Raw genomic sequence first — 19,475 nt, forward strand, 5'->3', positions numbered from 1 at the left:
GACTGATGAGAGAGAGTTTAGTTAAGTAAAGGTTACCTAGCACATTTGAAATTCACTCTGATATTTATGGTCAGGAAAAACTTCCCAAATTATAAAGACATACTCTCTGGTTGTATCTTAGGAGTAATACTAAGAAATAGAGGACTTCTTCAATTCTGGTAACACAGATATGAAGGCATATGCAGAAGATGCTATTTTCTAGCACATAAGGGTATATAGTCTTTACTTCTATCTCTACAAAGCTGTGCTTTGTAACATTAACCAAACACCTCAGTAGACAGTACTATACAATCAGCCTATCATAGCTAACTTGCTGTAAATCATGTTCACTGGTATTACTAGAAGTCATCTCCATTTTTTAAAAAAATTACATCAATTAAGTGACAATACTTTATTTTCGAAGATTAATCTAGATGGTTTCATGGAATATTAGCAGTTAAGTAAGCTAAACAATGAAGTCTAAGAAGAATTTACGCCCCATATTTTCATATTATAGCCACTATTTTTGAGAACTTATATGCAAGCATATATTATCTATTTAATAATCAAAATAATACTCTGATATTCTAATTGCTATATTTGCTTGACAGATGAGGCAGCTGAGGAGTTAAAAAATTGCTCAGTGACGTGAAGCATTTAAATTCTAATTTGTCTTGGTTCGTCTTAACCCTAGAGCTGATCACACCCTTTGCAAATGGCATTAGTAGTACGTTACACTCAACATACTTAGAACCTGAAAAACAACAGATATACTTTTTACTTCTTTATTAGATTTTTTTTATAAAGACCAAGATAATTATCATTAAGTATAAACTTTCAGTGTTTTCATTTAGATATGTTGAAAAGTCTTGGCTCTTTTTCAGATTCCTATTTAAAATGCTATGATTCTAGATGAGTAATTAGATCTATTTCACATTGAATTTCCTGGGCATTTCTGCTAGCAAGGAAGATGTTTGCTTGGGAAAAGAAAAGATAGAAAACATATCGATTGGTGTGGTGCTATCAAGAGATATCAGCAGATAAGGAAATATGTAGCTAAATATCCTAATTATGATCATCTTATAGAATTATAATTTACAAAAGATCACCCACCTTTACAGTTTCAATTCACTTTAAAAACATTATTTTAGGGTAGTAGTAAGTCCTTCTGTGTAACATTATGCAATTGTGTGAAAAGCCAAATAATTTATTATATCTACATTTATTAGAAAGTGAGCATGTGAACTATAAGGATACAGTACTTCACAAATGAAAGTAAAGGATTTTTTAAATGTTATTCACTGTTGTAGTTTTGATATAAACACAATGGGTTTATTGTGATAAAATTTTTGGAATGAAATTTGGCAAAAGATCATGAGTCATTACAATGACTATTCTCTTTGCCTCATAAATCCCATTCTTGGGATCCTTTCATGAAGAAATATCTCAAAATCTGGAAGAAGGCTATCACTATAATGTGATGATTTCAGAAATTAGAAGCAATCTAATAATGTGACAGGAAAATGGTGAATAAGTTATTGTAAATGCACTTTGTCGTACTTTTTGTACACATAAAGGTGGTTTGATGTTTCCATGGTATGAAAATTGGATATGATAAAAATATTAATGGAATTCTAACTATAAAACTAACTGTGTACTATGCATGCAGCTATGCATGTGGGCAGAAACAAACTTGAAAGTGGTTATTATATAAAAATACTAAGAATGCTTGTCTTAAGGTACAAAGAGGGTACATTTTCTCTAGTTTCCTTCAGAGAATTTTTGTGTGATTTAAACACAAAAATAAAACTGTAGAACACCAGTTATCTCATATTTTAACTGTTATCAATATTTTTAGATTTGCAAATATTAGATTTTGATCTTTGAGAGTAAAGAAATTTTTAAATGCAACTAAATATTGATAAATATTAATACACATTAGTAATATTAATTTAAGTTTTTGAACTGAGTTAAATTTTGTAATTTTATTTTTTGTAGTTAATTTATATTATCTATAAGATTGAATAAATATGTTACTGTATTGTAACATTATAATATATGTTATATATTATACATTACATATAACATACAATACATAAATTATGTTATTATATACATTATTATATGTGTTATAATAAATATGTTATTGTATTGTTAATGTATTATATACACTAATCAAAATATGTTTTGTGGTGACTTACTTAGTCTTTAATGATTCTGTTTTAAATAGTGTTCTAAAAATTTCAGAAGTGGCTATGAGTTCATGAAAACATAACAAGTTATATAATATGTCAAGCATTTTCCACATTCTTTTTCCAAGAACAATTATCAAGTAATTCAATAATAATAAGAAAAATATATTTAATAATATATGATTACTTATTTGGGAAGGAGTTATTTAAAAATAAGTTCTAGCTTTCTTGCAGTTGAGAGTTGCATAGAAAGAAAAATAGGAAATATATTTGAATTTTTAATGTATACAGTGAAATAAAATATTTATAGCCCAAAATACAATAGTTAATAATCATATAGAGTTTTGAGATAGTTTTACATAGAGCTTCTGATTTTAAACAAAAATCTCACAGACTTATGAAGTGGAATTGGATGGATGACACTAAAAACTTATTAATAGAATAATTACTATTTTTGTCACTTCCATGTTCATAAATGTAACAAACTGTTGCATATAAACCTTGATTAAAAATCATAAACTAGCATGAAAATGTTGTAACTTGACAATTTGGAAGATATTATACACTAGAAAATTTATGTGAGTCTCTACAAAAATAAAGTGTCAGGCTGTATTAATTCTAGGTACACTTAAAAATCATATTAAAGCAAATAAGGAATATCAAAGTAAGGTTCTTTGGACACTATATGTAATTATGTGTCTATTCAATTTTTTAGCTAATGTTGGAATCTGGTGACATAGCATTTTGAGACGATATCTAATCCAAGATATCACTGGTCTTTTCTTAGACTGAATGGAGTTTGTTATTGGAGTAACAGTAATGACTTACTTTATATGATGATAAAACCATTACTTTTATATGATATCATATTTGAATAGACATATACACATCTATGCATGCATTTGTGATGTAGTTTGTTTATTATCAGTAGTGAAATGACCTGTATTCTACTCAGAACAAATTATTTTTCTTTAAGTGGGTTAAAGGACATTATAGTAAGAGTGTGTGTGTGTAAAAATGGCAACATTTGGGAAATTTGGCATGCTTTTAAAAGCTGAATCGTAGCATTCACATTTGGGATGACAAATGAGTTTGGGTAATGAGAGTCCAGTATAGACATTTTACCTTCTTTAGGGAAGCCTAAACTAGTGAAGGGTCTCAATTATGACTTCTGTGACAGCAAGAACAGAAATGGAAGAATAAACCTCATTTAATAAACCTCATAGATAAGTTAATGAGAATGTGATCTCTTGCTGGTATGTCAAGTATCTTGCTTAGTGGCAGAAATGGAATAAAATCCAGATTTCTTGACTTGCAATTCATTTCTGTCTAACAAACATGGGAGTCAAACCATATGATTTGTGCAATTTTTTACCTCTGACATTTCAGCTGACATGCTCCTCATCTTATCCACCTTACACTGTATATAGATATATTTTCATACTGTTCCTACTCTACACTATTTCTCTCTTGGAATGCTTGTAGACCATTTTAGAGGAAATTCAACCAGAAATGATTCTAACAAAACACTGACTAGTACTATTTTAAATTATAAATAGTAACATGATTGCAATTTTTTTACATTCAAAAGATGCATTCTCTTCAATTAAAATAGTTTAAAATTTTATTTTTATTCAAAAAATTATTAAAAATATACCATACTCACTACTTCCTAGACAACTTAAAATATTGAGATAAATAATTTCCTCTGTCTGCATGACGTAAAGCATGGGATAATTATAGGGTTTTCAATATTTACTGAAATTTTCTCTTTTCATTTGACTATTTGACACATGGTGGCGCTGTTTTATATGCTACTTTGCTGGGCATGATAACTTTCCTCTGCCACTGTTAGTCCAATTTTGAATTTTAACTAAACTTTAGATTAACTCATAAATATATTTTATAAATTTATTTGATAATTTTCATGTGACATTGATTTTATTATGCAACATCAGATGTGGGAATGAGGGCAGGAAAGAAACTGGGAATCTACAATTAATAAAAACAAACTCTTGTGACAAGGGTGGAATTGGAGGGCATTATGCTAAGTGAAATAAGTTAAAAGGAGAAAGACAAATACCAAATAGTGTCACGCCTATGTAGAATATAGAGAAAAGCAAAGGTCAGCAAAATCAAACCAATAACCAGCTCTAGAAATCTGACTGTAGAATTGAGGTTAGCAGAGGGGCGTGGGGAAGGGAGACAGCTAAGCAAGGAGGAGGCGCAGTGGACTATGCTGGGGGATTATTAGTGCCTAATGGGGGTGTGATGTGGTGACACACACCTAAAGGGTGTGATTCTCTACCTCTGAGTCATGCACAATGTTATAAACCAATGTTACCTCAATAAAAGTAGTGAAAAATGAGACTTTCATTTAAGGACCAGGAAAAAGGGTAATTATAATTATAATAAAGTAAAAATCAAAATCAACAGGCAACTCTAAGCCAGTGACACACTATGGGGGGGAGGAGGGAGTAGGATCAAAACAAGGGGGGTGGGAATTGTATGGGAACTATAACCAAGATGAAAATGCAAACATTGTGCAAAAATGAAAAATGATGTAAAAATATATATAAAATTAAAAAGTAGTAAAAAAATGGATGTTTAGACAATAATGACCCTATAAAATTTTTCCCTTCCCCTCCCCTCTTCCTCTTCTCTCTTTCTTCTTCTTTATTTTCTACTATAACTTATTTTTAAAAATATTTTCCGTCACAACAGAAATATGCATAATCAGGCATAAAAAAACTACCATTAAAAGATATTAGTTTTCACCCCCTGCGCCTCTGACATACCCCAGTTCTTGTATAAATAAATAAATCTTTTTAAAAAAAAGATATTAGTTTTAATTCTCTTTAGTTAACATTCTCACTAGTCAGATTGTATTCTATTCTGTCTTAAGAATATCATCCCAATACAATATAAGGCGTGACTTGAAGTTTCCACTAGAATAAAGTTTAACTGTAGAAATATTTTCTGCATCGGTATAGTTTTTATATGAAATGACTGCATTTAAAAACTCAGCAATAACCTGTGTTCATGCTTATGTTTTAACATGTTCATATCTCTCATATAGGATCCATACAGGTCCAGGTAAAGTATGATTCAGGCACTCCCTGCTATCTTAGGGTTTGCCACTGAGCAGTGGATCTGTTTAGCAGTTGATTGCAAATATGAAATAATTTTCTCTAAACTTCTTTGTTTAAAATTGTTGGATTTCCAAGTCTTCCTGAATTATAATACTACTAAAATTCACTCCATGAGGCTTTATTTTGGGTATACCAAGCAATCATTATATAAACATTTTCATAGGAAATATGTGTCTATTTCAGAGTAATTCTGGCACTAGCAATTTTTTAATGGAATCTTTCATTTAGTACAAATAAAATGTCCTTCTATGTCTATGCATGAGGAAGTTTTTTTGAACCTTCTTAAGTAAAGAGCCTCTGGAAAGTTACTTTAAAATTATAAATTTAAATCATTTTCTAAGCAGTCTGAATGACTGTCTGAATTACAAAATTCAAGTAGAGGAGGCCATAGCTGCAGAAAGTATGGTTTACTATCATCCATTCTGCATAGGTCATTGGTAAATCACAAGCTATAATTTTCACTATTAATACAGCTAGGGAATGAGGATTCTAAGTTTTTATACATTCTCTTAAAATTAAGCTTACAAGGCTAATTCTCTACTGACTTCTGATGTTTTTATATATTTTGTTGTATGATGCTATATGAGAGAATAATTTTTTTATTGTCTTTTTTTGGTTGAGTCCTCATTGTGAATATTAAAAGTGTAGAAATCAGTAGAGAACATGTAAATCATAGATATTCTGATTTCTTTAAAGCTGACATTGCCTGTATGTATTTGGAATGTACTGATACAGTCAACGCATGAATATAGCTCCAAAGCGTGTGTGTGCTCTCATATTATTAAGGATTGAAAAAAAATTAAATGTATCCTAAAAAATTACTATCAGATCGTAAACCCATCTCCATAGTGGATATCTATTTAATAAAAAAGCAAAGGTAGCCTTTGCTACTTGTGTGCTACCGTGAGCTAGCTCGCTGATTCTCTCTAGAATAATCAGTTGACAGCGTAATTTTGAATTCAACCTAACTCTCACCTCTGATATGACTGCCATGTGTCCTTTTTGTTGTCTGTGCCATGGGAGTGATGAAAGTCTGAGTGATGTGTCAGCATATATGTGTGTCAGGAACAATCTGCCAGTTGTGACTTTAATGGACAAGCCAGGTGTGGAGTGACAGCTGAGTGACTAGCACATGGCTGAAAGCTCTCACTGGATTGACTGCTTGCTAATCTAGGTTGGCTTTTTTCCCTGTAGTGAATTTGTTGGCTATTTCTTAAAGCTCATATTTCTTCTCATAACCTATATTTTCAGCACATCAAAAGTCCCTTTAGGGATTTCCTTATTAATAAACTGTTCTGCCAATGTAGATTTGTTTTAAATATATAAATTGTTTCTCCTTTAAGGTAATCTAAGGATGCCTTCTAGTGTCTTGGAATGTTATATAATATCCAGATTCATTAATGCTAAAGCCTAACTGCAAAATTAATGAAAAAAAATCAACTACAGTGGTTATTTATACTGATATTTTAAAAAAAATGATTGCACATGAGTCTTGACATCTTGTTTAGCCTATGTCTATATACCATGGAAAAATTTTTCTCTGCTTTAATGCCATTTTTTTGCATTTTTTCCAACTGCTCACACTTTTAAGTTCACTTTTAAAAATTGGCCATAAATGATTAGGGTTAGTTGAGAAAAGATTAGTTGATTTCTTCTCTCTTGCTCACAAGTTTTAAATTAGCATAGGAGTCAAAATGCACTACAAGTGGTTGTCTCAGTGACAGAATTCAAGGCACAAGGCTCCACGCTTAAGAACAAGTGGGAGAAACAAAGCCAAAACAAAGCCTACAATTTTGTTGGGAATAAGCCAAACATTTGGCTTTGTTGGGAAACAAAGCCAAAACAAAGCCTGGCTTTTGTTGGGAATATGGAGAGCTGTGACTTGGTTTACCCTTTGCCACTGTTAACTGTAACTAAATCACCCTCCTTTGATGTCCTTTGTTTTTAAAGCTGCTTACTAAATGATGGGGTTATCTCTTTGCTAGACAAGGACGAATGTTCCAAGGATAATGGCGGGTGTCAACATGAATGTGTCAACACTGTGGGAAGCTACGTGTGTCAGTGCCGTAACGGATTTGTGCTGCATGAAAACAAACATGACTGCAAGGAAGGTATGACATGAAAGGAGTGACCTTTTTCTTTTTTCACAACCTGTAGAATTTCATGCAGTTTGAGTCAAGCACCACTTCCAAGTAGAGCTAATCATATCAATGAGTGATATCATTGTTGACTATCCAGATGTCAAAAAAATATATATGTGCACTATTCAAAGATCCAAGTCATACTGTTGGAAACCTCATGTTACCTAAAGGTTCTGCTCTTCACACATGGATGGCATTAGAATAACTTTGTATAATAAACATAGAAGCTTCCATGATGCCATCTGGAAACCAGAAACCAAATTATCCCTGGGTCTTTGTCGAGTGGACCTTATAACAGGCTCCATATTTAGAGTTAACTTCTGCTAAATGTTTTGCTTTTTGATTTACTTTCCCTCCCAAAATATCTTATATACGTGCTAAATGAGTGATGCCACTTTAAATATCAAGAATATCAAACTCAAATCCTCCCAGAAGAAAGACATTTGAAAGTGGCAGATACTGTGTGCCTTTTAAAGTTTTCAGTCGTGGGTTTTGAAAAAAAAAAAAAAAACAGAAAACCTAACAGAACACACTAGTAGTACAATAGAAGCCAACCAATTTTTGGCCACAAGACCGTATAATATTCCAAGATTTCATATGGACATTTATCTTAATCTCCTTAGTCAATTCTAAATTCTTTTTTGACAGTTTACTCCTGGATTTTCTCCTTCTTTTGGATTTATGTCTATTTTGAAAGAACAAAAAATATGCAAAGGCAGATTTAATAACAATTTATTAGCACATAAAGGTTGGCAGGTAATTGACTAGCACCACAGTCAGAACAAACCTTGTATTGTGCGAAAAATCCTTAATTAACCCTTGTTCCATTCAAATATGAATATCAGGTTTTTCTCTTTTTTTTTCTCTTTTTTTTTCCAGTGAGTTAATACTTTGCTCAGAATCATATACAAACAGAATTTTTTCCTTTTTTTTATTTTCATATATGAGCATAAATCCATGAGGAGTTTGATATTTGTAGCTCAGTATAATAACCTATTTCACCAACAGGCTGAGTAATAAACTCGTTCTTTTGCAGGTAAGGAAGGTAATTGAGAGGAAAAATTGAGGTAGCTTTTATAAAATCTTCATGTAGCCTGTCGATCACAGCTGGTAAATATAATTTGGATATCTCAAGTCTCTGTTCATTACAGAAAACATTTTCAAGAAAGGCATTTACAGAAGACTGCCTTTTAAATAGAATGATATCCAGGTACCCCTAATAAAGACTATTTTTATTGCAGAAAATGGTTGGATTTTCTTTTACTTAAAGTTTGAGCACCTTCTACAGTTTAGTAGAGACCTCTTGCCTTTGACTTGTTGGCTTTCAGACAGATCCTGGGGACTCAAGATTTCATACAACAAAAACAGGGATAATAGAATTTAGGAACCCTTGTCAACATAGAATCTAGATTTTAAAGGTATTGTGTTGCTACATGATCCTATGTTGTTTTGAAAGGAGCTGACTTTCACCTCTTTTTTGTGTTTCTCTGTTATAAATTGAAATGTCCTTATAGAAATCTAGCACAATGATGTTGAAGTTTTAGTAGGAAGGAATGTAATGACAGCATGTTAGCTTTGAGCAAATCACCCCTATTTAGTGCAGTCCTGAGTATAATTATACCAGGTGTTCTTGCCATACAGTAAAGAATTTATACAAAGAAAATTTCTTGAAAATTTTCAGAGAAATAATAACATTTTATTATGAGATGCACAATATATAAAAAAGAATACCAAGTCTAAACCAAGATGTTTAGGGTGCTGCTTCGTAAATTATATAGAATGAATAGAGTTTGAGGTTATTAAAGATTCTTAAGTTTGATATTAATAGTATGGAATGATATAATCTAAAATTGAAATTATTTTAATTGTAAAACTTCTAAAAGAAATTACACATTAATTGAATGAGATTTTCTTTGAAATTAGTTAAGAAGCAATCTCCATGGCTGGTAACTATTTCCTTATTTTTCCCCTTCGTGTTTCATTTTACCATGGTGAAGTTAGGGTCAATTTACTTTAACAGCTAAAATTATGGTTAAGTATTCAAGTGTATACTGTAATGAAGAGTAAGTGAAAATGTAAATACATGATTCAGAAACTGGATTAGTGATATTAAATAGCAGTAAAGGATGTTTCTGTTAATATCGATGAATTGAACATGGGGTAGTGTACTGATTTTTGCTTGTAATATTACATTAATTTTTTTTCACATACCAAGTGTTTCTATCCTTACTTGTCAGTGTTTACAGCTCTGAAAAAATCTAAACTCACAGATTCAACAGTTTAAAATAGGAGTTTATTCTCTTTAGACACTTACATAGTTCATTGTAAACACTTAATTTCATGTGAATAAGAAAACAAACAGTTCTGATTATGTCAGCAACATGTTGCCAAAGCAGATGAATATGATAACAGAGACTGGAGTGATGATTAGTTGGTATTCAAGAACATCTTCAGTGGGCTAGAAGGTAAATAGACTGCTTTCTTTCCATGCACTGATTGGATATTATCGTTATTGGCATAGCTGAATGTGAACAGAAGATCCACAGTCCCAGTGGCCTCATCACCAGTCCCAACTGGCCAGACAAGTACCCAAGCAGGAAGGCATGCACATGGGAAATCAGCGCCACCCCTGGCCACCGAATCAAATTAGTAAGTGAACACATCGTTTCTTCTGTTAAGTTGACTGCCTATTCCTTTTACTGTTAGCACATGGAAATAAGATGGATGTTTATGTAATTGGATTGAATTAGTATGCAGCTGCAAAAGATTTCCTTTTTTATGCTTTCTTACTTACACTAAACAAGTCACTGATTTCCTAGATCAAGGGATAATAATGGTAACATGTAGCTCTCAATAGTGTTCTTATCCTGGATGCTTTAAAAGGCATTACAAAAGTCAGAAGTTACTGCAAAACAGTAGAATCTACTTCTTAATATGTTGTTCATAATGATGTTTCCAAATAGGGAAAATAAAGAACAAAACCAAATTAGAATTGTAGCAAGAACAGAATGAAACAATTATAAACTTAAACCCTGTACAGTATAGTCTACTGGTTGTGTCAACTCTATGTTTCACATATAAAACATATATTTTTTTGTAATAAAACTGCTCTGTTGTGTGGTTTGTGGACATTATTTTTGCATAATTATATTTGTGCTCCTAGATGGATACTGATATCCTTAGACTTTTCCAAATTCTAATATGAATTTAATGAATGCACTCCTGTACTATTTTAGTCTTGCATTCTGTCCTGATCATCTGATAATACACATTTAGTTTCATTACTGACTACAGAATACCTGAAGAATATAATTTAAAAGAATAAATTCATAGTCATATAGACATTTTAAACAATTTTAGCAATATGATATTGTCAAAAGTGGAAGGGATTGCAGCTAGTAAGACTTGGGACAATCTAGCTAGCACCATAATAAAGGTGGTGCAAGGGGTTAAGACGCAGCCTATGAAGTTATTCGCAGCCACTGCAGTACAAGTTCAATCCCCAGCAGGAAGCTATCCACATTGCGCAGCAGACCTCTCCTGTCTCGCCCGCTGCTCCCCTCAGCAGTGTATTTCAGTCAGTCTGCCTGTTCTGTTCCCCGCTCTGTCTCTGGTGAATCCTCTCACCTTCCGGTGCATCTGGCCTGTACCCCAGTTCTTGTATAAAAATAAATAAATCTTAAAGAAAAAAAAAACTCTGACCATTATTTCTTCAAAAAATTATTCAAAAAATTCTTTTGCATTATTGTCTCTCTTCTCCTTCTGGGAATTAAAGCACATGTATGTTAGATTGTTCACATTATCCCATAACATTTTGATGTGCTTTTATTTTTTGTCCCTTTATGAGTTTTATTTTTATTTTTTTAAGATTATTTATTTATGCATACAAGAGCTGGGATACAGGCCAGAGGTGCAGGGGGTGAGAGGATTCCCCAGAGACACAGTGGGGAGCAGAACAGGCAGACTGACTGAAATGCACTGCTGAGGGGAGCAGCGGGTGAGACAGGAGGGGTCTGCCTCACCATGTGGGTAGCTCTCTGGCTGGCTGGGGATCAAACTCATGCTGCAGAGGCTGTGGATTGCTTCATAGTGCGGTACTTAACTCCCTGCGCCACTAGGGAGGCCCCCTTTATGAGTTTTAATTTTGTGTAAATTCAATGGACTTATCTTCAAGTTCGGTGATTATTCCAGTTGTCTTTGGCCTACTGATGAATTTGTCAAAGTCATTCTTTATCTCTCTTTCCATGCTTTTTATTTCTTGCATTTCAATTTGACTTGACATTATAATTCTTTTGTATATTTGTTGACTGGTGCTACCATGACAAAAGGCCATAGACTGGGTGGCTAAAACAACAGAAATTTTATAACAGTTCTGAAGCTTAGAAATTCAAGATTGAGATACTCTCAGGACTGGTGTCTCAAAGGACTTAGTTCCTGTCTTGTAGATGACCACTTCATGGCTATATCCTCATTTGGCCTTTCCTCTCTGTGTGCACAGAAGAGAGTACTCTGGTGTCACTTCATCTTCTTATAAGGCTACTAACATTATGGGGTTAGAGCCTCACCCTTATGATCTCACTTGACATCAATTACCTCCCTAACGGCCTTATCTCCAAATGCAGTCACATTGGGGATTAGGGCTTCAAAGTACAAATTTTGAGCACAATTTAGTCTATAATATCACCCATCAGCTGAAACAGCTCATTGCTTTTGCATTTTGCATGTTATCTGTATTTTTTCTAAAGTCTTTAGCATATTAATCATAGTTGCTTTACATTCCATTTGTGGTTTTCAAATCAGAGTTCTGTCTGATTTTGTTCTGATGGTTATTTCTCTTTTAGCAAAGCGTTGTTTTTCTCTTGCCTTTTTGCATACTGGGTAATTTTTGTTTTAACCCCAAACTTGTATTGTAGTAGAAATTTTATGCCTGATGCTTGGTACATCTCTTCTGTTAAACTTAAAGGGTGTGTGTGTGTGTGTGTGTGTGTTGTTGAGATAATCTAGTCAGTAATTATGTTGTTTGGGTTGTCTTTCTCCTACGATTAACTCTAGGACACCATTGGCTTCAAATTCCTCTTTCTTAGTGTGGGGGCTAGGATTTCAGAGGCATTTTCTTAATGTTTCTGCTTCATCTCCTCCACAAATTGTGTCTCTCTCCACCCACTCTCCCCCCCTCTGAGAGGTAGACCACAGTAACAAGTTACTTTCATGGTGAAGGGAAGGGTTCTCTATTCCTTTAGATCAACTTAATCTTAGACAGGACATGTGTTTTTTGATCTTAGGGATGGCCTTTCTCAGTGCCCTGTCTCCTCTCTCTGTGGCATCCATACTCCATCTTACAACCCTGGTTGCTCTTTCATGTGAGAGTATCTTTTCCCTCTCCCAGTGGTAGCAAATTTCTAATGTTGATTTAGAATATTGGGCCCAGGACTTTCCCATGGATAGACCATTTTTATTATTATTTTTAACTGTTCCCCTGGCTACAGTTGGTCTATACATTTGCCCTGCTGGCAATAGGGATTTGTTTTTCCCTCAAGGCTTATTGTTTTTTTTTTTTCCTGGGAGGGGTTGCCGAGGGCTTCATACTTTTCTCACAACAGTAGCAGGAATTACAATACTCTTACCTTCAACCTCACAATACTTGCCCATCTCTCGCTACACCTATAGTCTTTCTCATGAAGAAGAGATTGAGGTCAAGGGAAGCCTGTGAGCGGGTGCAAACTGCCCCTGTGTCTGCAGTACAGAACCAGAGTTTCTGTACTGCTACCTCCTCCACTCCAGACCTTTACTAATACATTAAAAGTTTAGCTTAGAGGCCTACATTTCAGTGGATACTTAGAGGCCTACATTTCAGTAGATTTCACACCACTTGGTTAATTAGTGACTTCAGTTCTTTGATGAGTTGTTAGTCTACCTGGGTTTTTCTTTAGTTAGGGTAGAAGCAACACTTATTTCTCTCTCTTTTTTCTTTAAAGATTCACTTATTTATGCATACAAGAATTGGGGTACAGGCCAGAGGTGAGAGGATTCACCAGAGACAGAGTGGGGAGCACAACAGGCAGATGTACTGAAATACATTGCTGAGGGGAGCAGTGGGTGAGTCAGGAGAGGTCTGCTGTGTCATGTGGGTCACCTCCCTGGATGGGGATTGAACTCATGCTGTAGTGGCTGCGGATAGCTTCATAGTGCTGTGTCTTAACCCCTCGCCACTAGGGAGGCCCCAGGATGCACTTTATTTATGTTAAACGAGAGAGAGAGCAAAGGGACGAGAGAAGCAACACTTAATTTCATCTGTACAAAGGAAACTAGAACTTCTGATATACCCCAACTTTTAAAATGTCAATACTTTATTTGTCCTTCATATATACATATTGCCTTATTGAATAGCCCTTCCAGTTCTAGGATAGTCTGTTCCTTCACAAACTACAGACTCTATTTCTTATGCAAATATTCCAGCTAAGAATCAGGACATAAAATATGTCTGTTCAACAATGGTCATACTTGCTAGTATCATAAAAAGCTGATGTTCACAAGTAACATAAAAGCTGTAATGCAAATTTGATCTTTGTGATCTTTATGGGAGTAGGTATAGTTCACACCAGGTGACATTTGGCCAACATTGTTTAGAATATCAATTCAAACCACTAGATTTGTTTGACATTTGTTGTAAGTATTTGTTATGCAGGAAACCTCATCAGGAAGATACATTGTTTAAAACAAACATATTTTCCAAGTTTCTTTAGAATCTTTAATTTTCATGGACGAACTTGAACCCAAACTGACATTTGGAAAAAGGATTCCAATAAAACTTGGAAAATTATGAACTCTTGTACTCCCCCTAGGCCAAAGAGCCATTGATAGATACTTAGTTACAAGCTGAACTTGTTATGGGTCAGTGCAAAGAGGAAAGGAATAAAACATTTGGTGTACTTACTAGCTCCATGGAGCTTACTTTTATAACTCATAGACTTATTCTTCCTTTCTTAGATCCTTAGGCTGCTTGGAAAAAATAAGGAAACATTTCTAAATATTTTTCTTACCTATATGGAAGCAAAGAAAAAGAAATTGTCCCTAAAGACAATTTTATGAAATATTAAAAAAAATAGTTTTGTGAATTTGGAGAGGATTAGTGTTCTTTATAACCCAAATACCCCTCTAATTTGATACAGAGTGACTTGTACGTAGTGACTTGTGGGTATATGCAAGCCTTCTTTCACTGTATCTAAGAGAACTATTATTTTGGTTAGTTTGCTTAATTTGTAAGACTACAAATGTCAAGGTTATTTAGAGATCTTACAATTCTTGAGTAAGGAGAATTATAGTACAATCCAGTGCCCTTGGTGAGATATGAGTATTTTTGTGCATAGTATTTACTTACTGTAAGTACAATTAGTTCACAGTTATGATTAGCCTTATCTAATATATGTCATTGTACAGTAACATAAGGAATGTGCTTCAGTAGTGATCTACTTGTTGCAGATTTGTAGACTTTTGGCATTGTAATGCAAATATTCTGTTGTAGATTTCTAGTTAGCTCTTGCTGTATAATAAACTAACCCAAGTTTAAAACAAGCAGCATGCTGCTATAGCCCATGGTTTGTAGGTAAGGGCATCATGGCCTGCGTGCTGCATCGCTGGCAATTCCCTGTTGCCCATGGTATCGACTGAGGCCCATCAGTGATATTTGTCTCGTTGGGAGGGTCAGGTGGCTTGGCTGGGATGCCAGAGAGGCTGACTCAGATGGGGCAACCAGAGCACCTCGTATGACCAACCGGCATGGTAGTTTCATGGAACCATACTCTTCACGTGGTAGTTTTGGGTCCCTAAAGAGAGCATTTTAAGAGATTCCCAAGTCCACCTCAAAAGCCCCTGGACTTTACCTCTGCACTTTCCTTTGGTAAAGCGAATCACAGAGGCTGATTAGGATTCAAGGGAAAGTGAATTAGGCTGTATCTCTTAATAGGAGAAGGAGCACAGAATATGTAGCATATTTAATCCCACACATGTAGCTAAAGTGCAACACTGCACATATGCAGGGAAAGAAAAATAACATGAATAAATTAACTGCTTATACTCTCTTGACTAGTTTTCCAGGTGAGGTCCAGCATGAGTAGCCAAAATACTATTAGGTTCTAGTTTACTACCCGGTATACAAACCAGAAGTGCTTAAAAAGTGATTTAATAAATGCTACAGTAAATGCTGTCTAGTATAATAAAAAAATTGAATATAACTTATGTCTATACTACATAGTAAACATACTCATTAATATTTTTTACCCCAGATCATGAATTTTCTAATTATAAACAAATATTAAAAATAAAAAGTTATGTTTATGAGTGAGTATATCAGCTCATGAAGATATTTTTGTATTCTTGCATGGACCTTTTCTAATATGTGATCTGTCTGATTTTCATAACCCCTTGGAATACTGTCTTTATGTTAAAGCAGTAAACTACAGAGCTAGGATTCAGAAAGCCTGGAAGTATTCTTTGAAAAATTCTAAAATTGGCACTCTATCATGTGTAGTTCTACAAATAAAAATATGAATGTTCTCAAGTTTTTCAGTTCTTAAAAATGCTCTCCAAATAGTAAAATACAGCTTGATAGGGTATATCTTGTGCTGCAAAAAACAAATCCATGTGGGCTAAACAGCACTGAGAACTAATGTGTGTGTAGCGCCTGTGTTTCAAAGTGGTGTCATGTATATTATCTCAAGTTGGTACCATGAATGACACACAGATAAGAAAGAAGTGCCCAGCAGTTTAGGTGACTTGACAAGTTTAAGAGCTAGTAAGGGTCTGAATACATTCAGCCCAGGTGCTGTTTCTACATTTTCTCTTATTTTTCATTATAACATCTTACATCAGAGAGTAAGGAGAACCATAATTGTTGTGTATGTGCACATGGAATAATGTAAATGGAAAATAATCTTATTAGTAAGAGAAAGTTGTGATTTAGTAAAACAAGTATGCAACAGAGAACTATGAAGGGATTAAACTATTTTGAATGCAAAGAAATTTGGGTGTAGATACCACCATTTCTACTTATGAGCTATATTATTTTGGGACAGCATCCTTATCCTTTGAAAGTTTTGATTTCTTGATCTGGAAATTAGAGATAATAATCATGAATTTTGTGTGTGTACTATGTACATAAAGTGTTTGGCATAGTGTTTTATTTAAATTGCTAATAAATATTGATATTTAATATTCAAATAGTAATGAGGTAGTAATAATAATTTATGCAAAATAATACTTTATGCAAAAACTATTCAAACATGGTTAAGTTTTGGTGAAGTGCAATGAATTTGAAATTCATTCCTAACAATGAAAAAGGTAGAGACATGTAGTCTGTGTCCCAGCAATTTAAATCTGCTATTTTAGTGTGAAACTAGCTATAGACAATACACAAAAGATGTAGTTGTGTTCCAATACAAAGTCTAATTACAAAAACAGGCTATTGATCAAATTTGGTATGTGGGATTTAGTTAATTGACCCAAATTAAGAAGGTTGGGGAGAAAATATTTGAAATCTGGAGTCATAGTGGTTTTTCTTTTGAGATAAAATGAGTTTGTAACATTACATATGTTTCAGATCACAGCATTGTGCATTTCAAATCTCTCTTTTTTTAAAAAAGATTTATTTATTTATTTATACAAGCACTGGGTATAGTCAGAAGCACGTGAGGGTGAGAGAATTCACCAGATCCATAGCGGGGAACAGAACAGGCAGACTGACGAAATACACTGCTGAGGGGAGCAGCGGGTGGCAGGAGAGGTCTGCGCGCCATGTGGGACCCTCGCAGGTGGTCAGGGATCAAACCGGCGCTGCAGAGGCTGAGGGCAGCTTTGCAGCCCATCGCTCAACCTCTGTGCCACCAGCGATGCCCTGCATTTCAAATCTTAGCATAGTGATGTTACATCTACATTACAGCGTGATCACCACTGAAAGACCAGTTTCCATCCTCTACCATTTTCTCTGGGGTGAAAACATTTTTGTAGTAGGCAGGATAATGTCCCGCACCCTTAAAGATGTCCATGTCCCAATTCCCAAAGCCTGAGCACGTGTTACATGGCAAAAAATATGTGGCTAAGGATCTTGAAAAAGAGAGATTATCTGGGATTATCAGCGTGGGAACGGTGTACTCACAGGGGTCCTTACATGGGGTCCACCCCTCTAAATAGGATATTAGGGAGGCAGGAGGTCAGAGAGGAGAAAACATGCTGAACTGTCGGTTTTAAATTTTCTGGAGAGGAACATGAACCCAGAGCGGAGAGCAGCTTCTAGAATATGGGACATGTTACTAGATTTTCATCTTGGACCTTTAGCGGTAACACAGGCCCCCCATCCATTTTAGACTAGACTCTAGGGAAATAAATTTGCATTCTTTTTAAGCCTTTCAGTGTGTGGTAATTTGCTTCAGAAGCAATACGAACCAATGCATTTGCCTGTTTTTGTTTTTGTTTGTGTATATGTTTATGTGTATATGTTTTGAATCATATGAGATGTTGATTGCATGATAATAGTTTAAAAGTAAAAGGAATTTTGGTTGAAAAACATTTGGGAGAGAAAGTTTTCTTCCTGGAAAGGGGATAAAGTTCTGAATGGAGAAGGATAAGGATCTATTATTTCTGACTTTATCCTGTCTTGCTCCTGAGACTCAAGTAATCATTTCATTTGTGGTACTTTTCCATTTTTTGAACTACTATTCATTAAAAACAACACATAACAAAAAACAACAGGCACAAAGTTCCAGACATAGGTGCAGACAGCAACAGGCTAATGTGCTTATATTGTTTATATTTGATTTATTATGCCCTAGAGTTTTGCTAAGTTACGTAGTTACAATTTATAGCTTTATATATGGGCTGTTTAGAAAACAAAAATGCCTATAAAGTGTATAATTCTCCACCCTAAAGCCATAAAAGTATATTTGATCTCAATTATAGAGGACTCCTGGAAAAGAAAACATCTTTTGAGTCAGAAGACTGAAGTTTGTATTCCACTCACCCTTTTTCCAGTAATCTCCAATCCTTCCAATATCTTGTGGGAAACCAAATGACAGTTCTTATGGAAGACAGGAAAAGGCAAAAGATGTGTGACTAGGGAGCTCTCAATCTTATCTCACAGCTGCTCAAATTGCATCAGTCTCTTTAATTCCCTTAGTTTAAATAGGCACCCTCACTAAATTTTATTTCCGCATTAAGTCCTATCATTTTAGTATCTTGTCCTTTGTGATATATGTAGTTACTCTGCATGGCTTTATTCCTTAGCCAGCACCTGCATTTTCAATAAAAGCACCTCCACAGATGTTGTTTGAAGGGGCCACATATGGGAGTCTGGCTAGTGGCCAGCTAGGTAGATTAGGCTTGCTTGCGTGTTCCAGAAACACACAGTTATTCTTTCCACAGCTTAAAATGAGAGTTCAATTTTATTTCCTTTGAATTGGATTCCTTAATCTTGTAGTTTGCCTTGTGGGAAATGCATTAGGAGTTCTAAGCAGAGCTCATGGTGATTTGCTCCTTTTTGGTTTTTTTAAGACCTAGATTAGTAACCTTAAAAATCATAGAACTGGAATGAGTAAAAATTTTAAATACCAAAATGCCTATAAAGTTTCAGTGACCATGCTTGCAAAATATTTAAAAATACAAAACAAGAGGGCAGTGTTTTAGCAGAAATCAGAGTATCAGAGTCCCACATTGCTCAAGATGTCAGCTTTGTTAGCCATCCTGGCTTTGTGAAGTGAAAGGACTTTTTGAGAATCTAAGTTTCCTGGGAACATTTCCTGGTGCTGGTATCTAGTCACTGGAAATTTTCACATTCTGTATCCTCTAGGTATAGAGATTCGTTACTCAGCTTATGTGTCATAGAATAAAGCAATAAATTGTGAAGTTCACTTTATCATTGGGAAATCTAAAAAATATCTTCAAAGTTTTTCCATCTTCTCATGGACTCCTATAATACCTTTCTGTGATCTAGAAATATATTTTTAGGTGTAGATGCCTCTGTG

The 19,475-nt window shown here is 34.5% G+C and overlaps 1 protein-coding gene across 3 annotated transcripts in view; it reads left to right on the forward strand.

Moving 5' to 3' along the window:
* Positions 1-19,475, forward strand: part of TLL1 (tolloid like 1) — a 167,178-nt gene that overhangs the window by 134,724 nt on the left and 12,979 nt on the right. For all 3 annotated transcript variants that reach the window (XM_037526411.2, XM_054701039.1, XM_037526412.2), the window contains 2 exons: positions 7,309-7,434; positions 9,986-10,113. In XM_037526411.2, the coding sequence (XP_037382308.1) occupies positions 7,309-7,434; positions 9,986-10,113 (254 nt within the window). The remainder of the gene's footprint in view (positions 1-7,308; positions 7,435-9,985; positions 10,114-19,475) is intronic.

The sequence above is a fragment of the Talpa occidentalis genome, unplaced genomic scaffold (assembly GCF_014898055.3).
Source record: "Talpa occidentalis isolate TD23 unplaced genomic scaffold, MPIMG_talOcc4v2.1 talOcc4.4, whole genome shotgun sequence".
NCBI classification, from domain to species: Eukaryota; Metazoa; Chordata; class Mammalia; order Eulipotyphla; family Talpidae; genus Talpa; species Talpa occidentalis.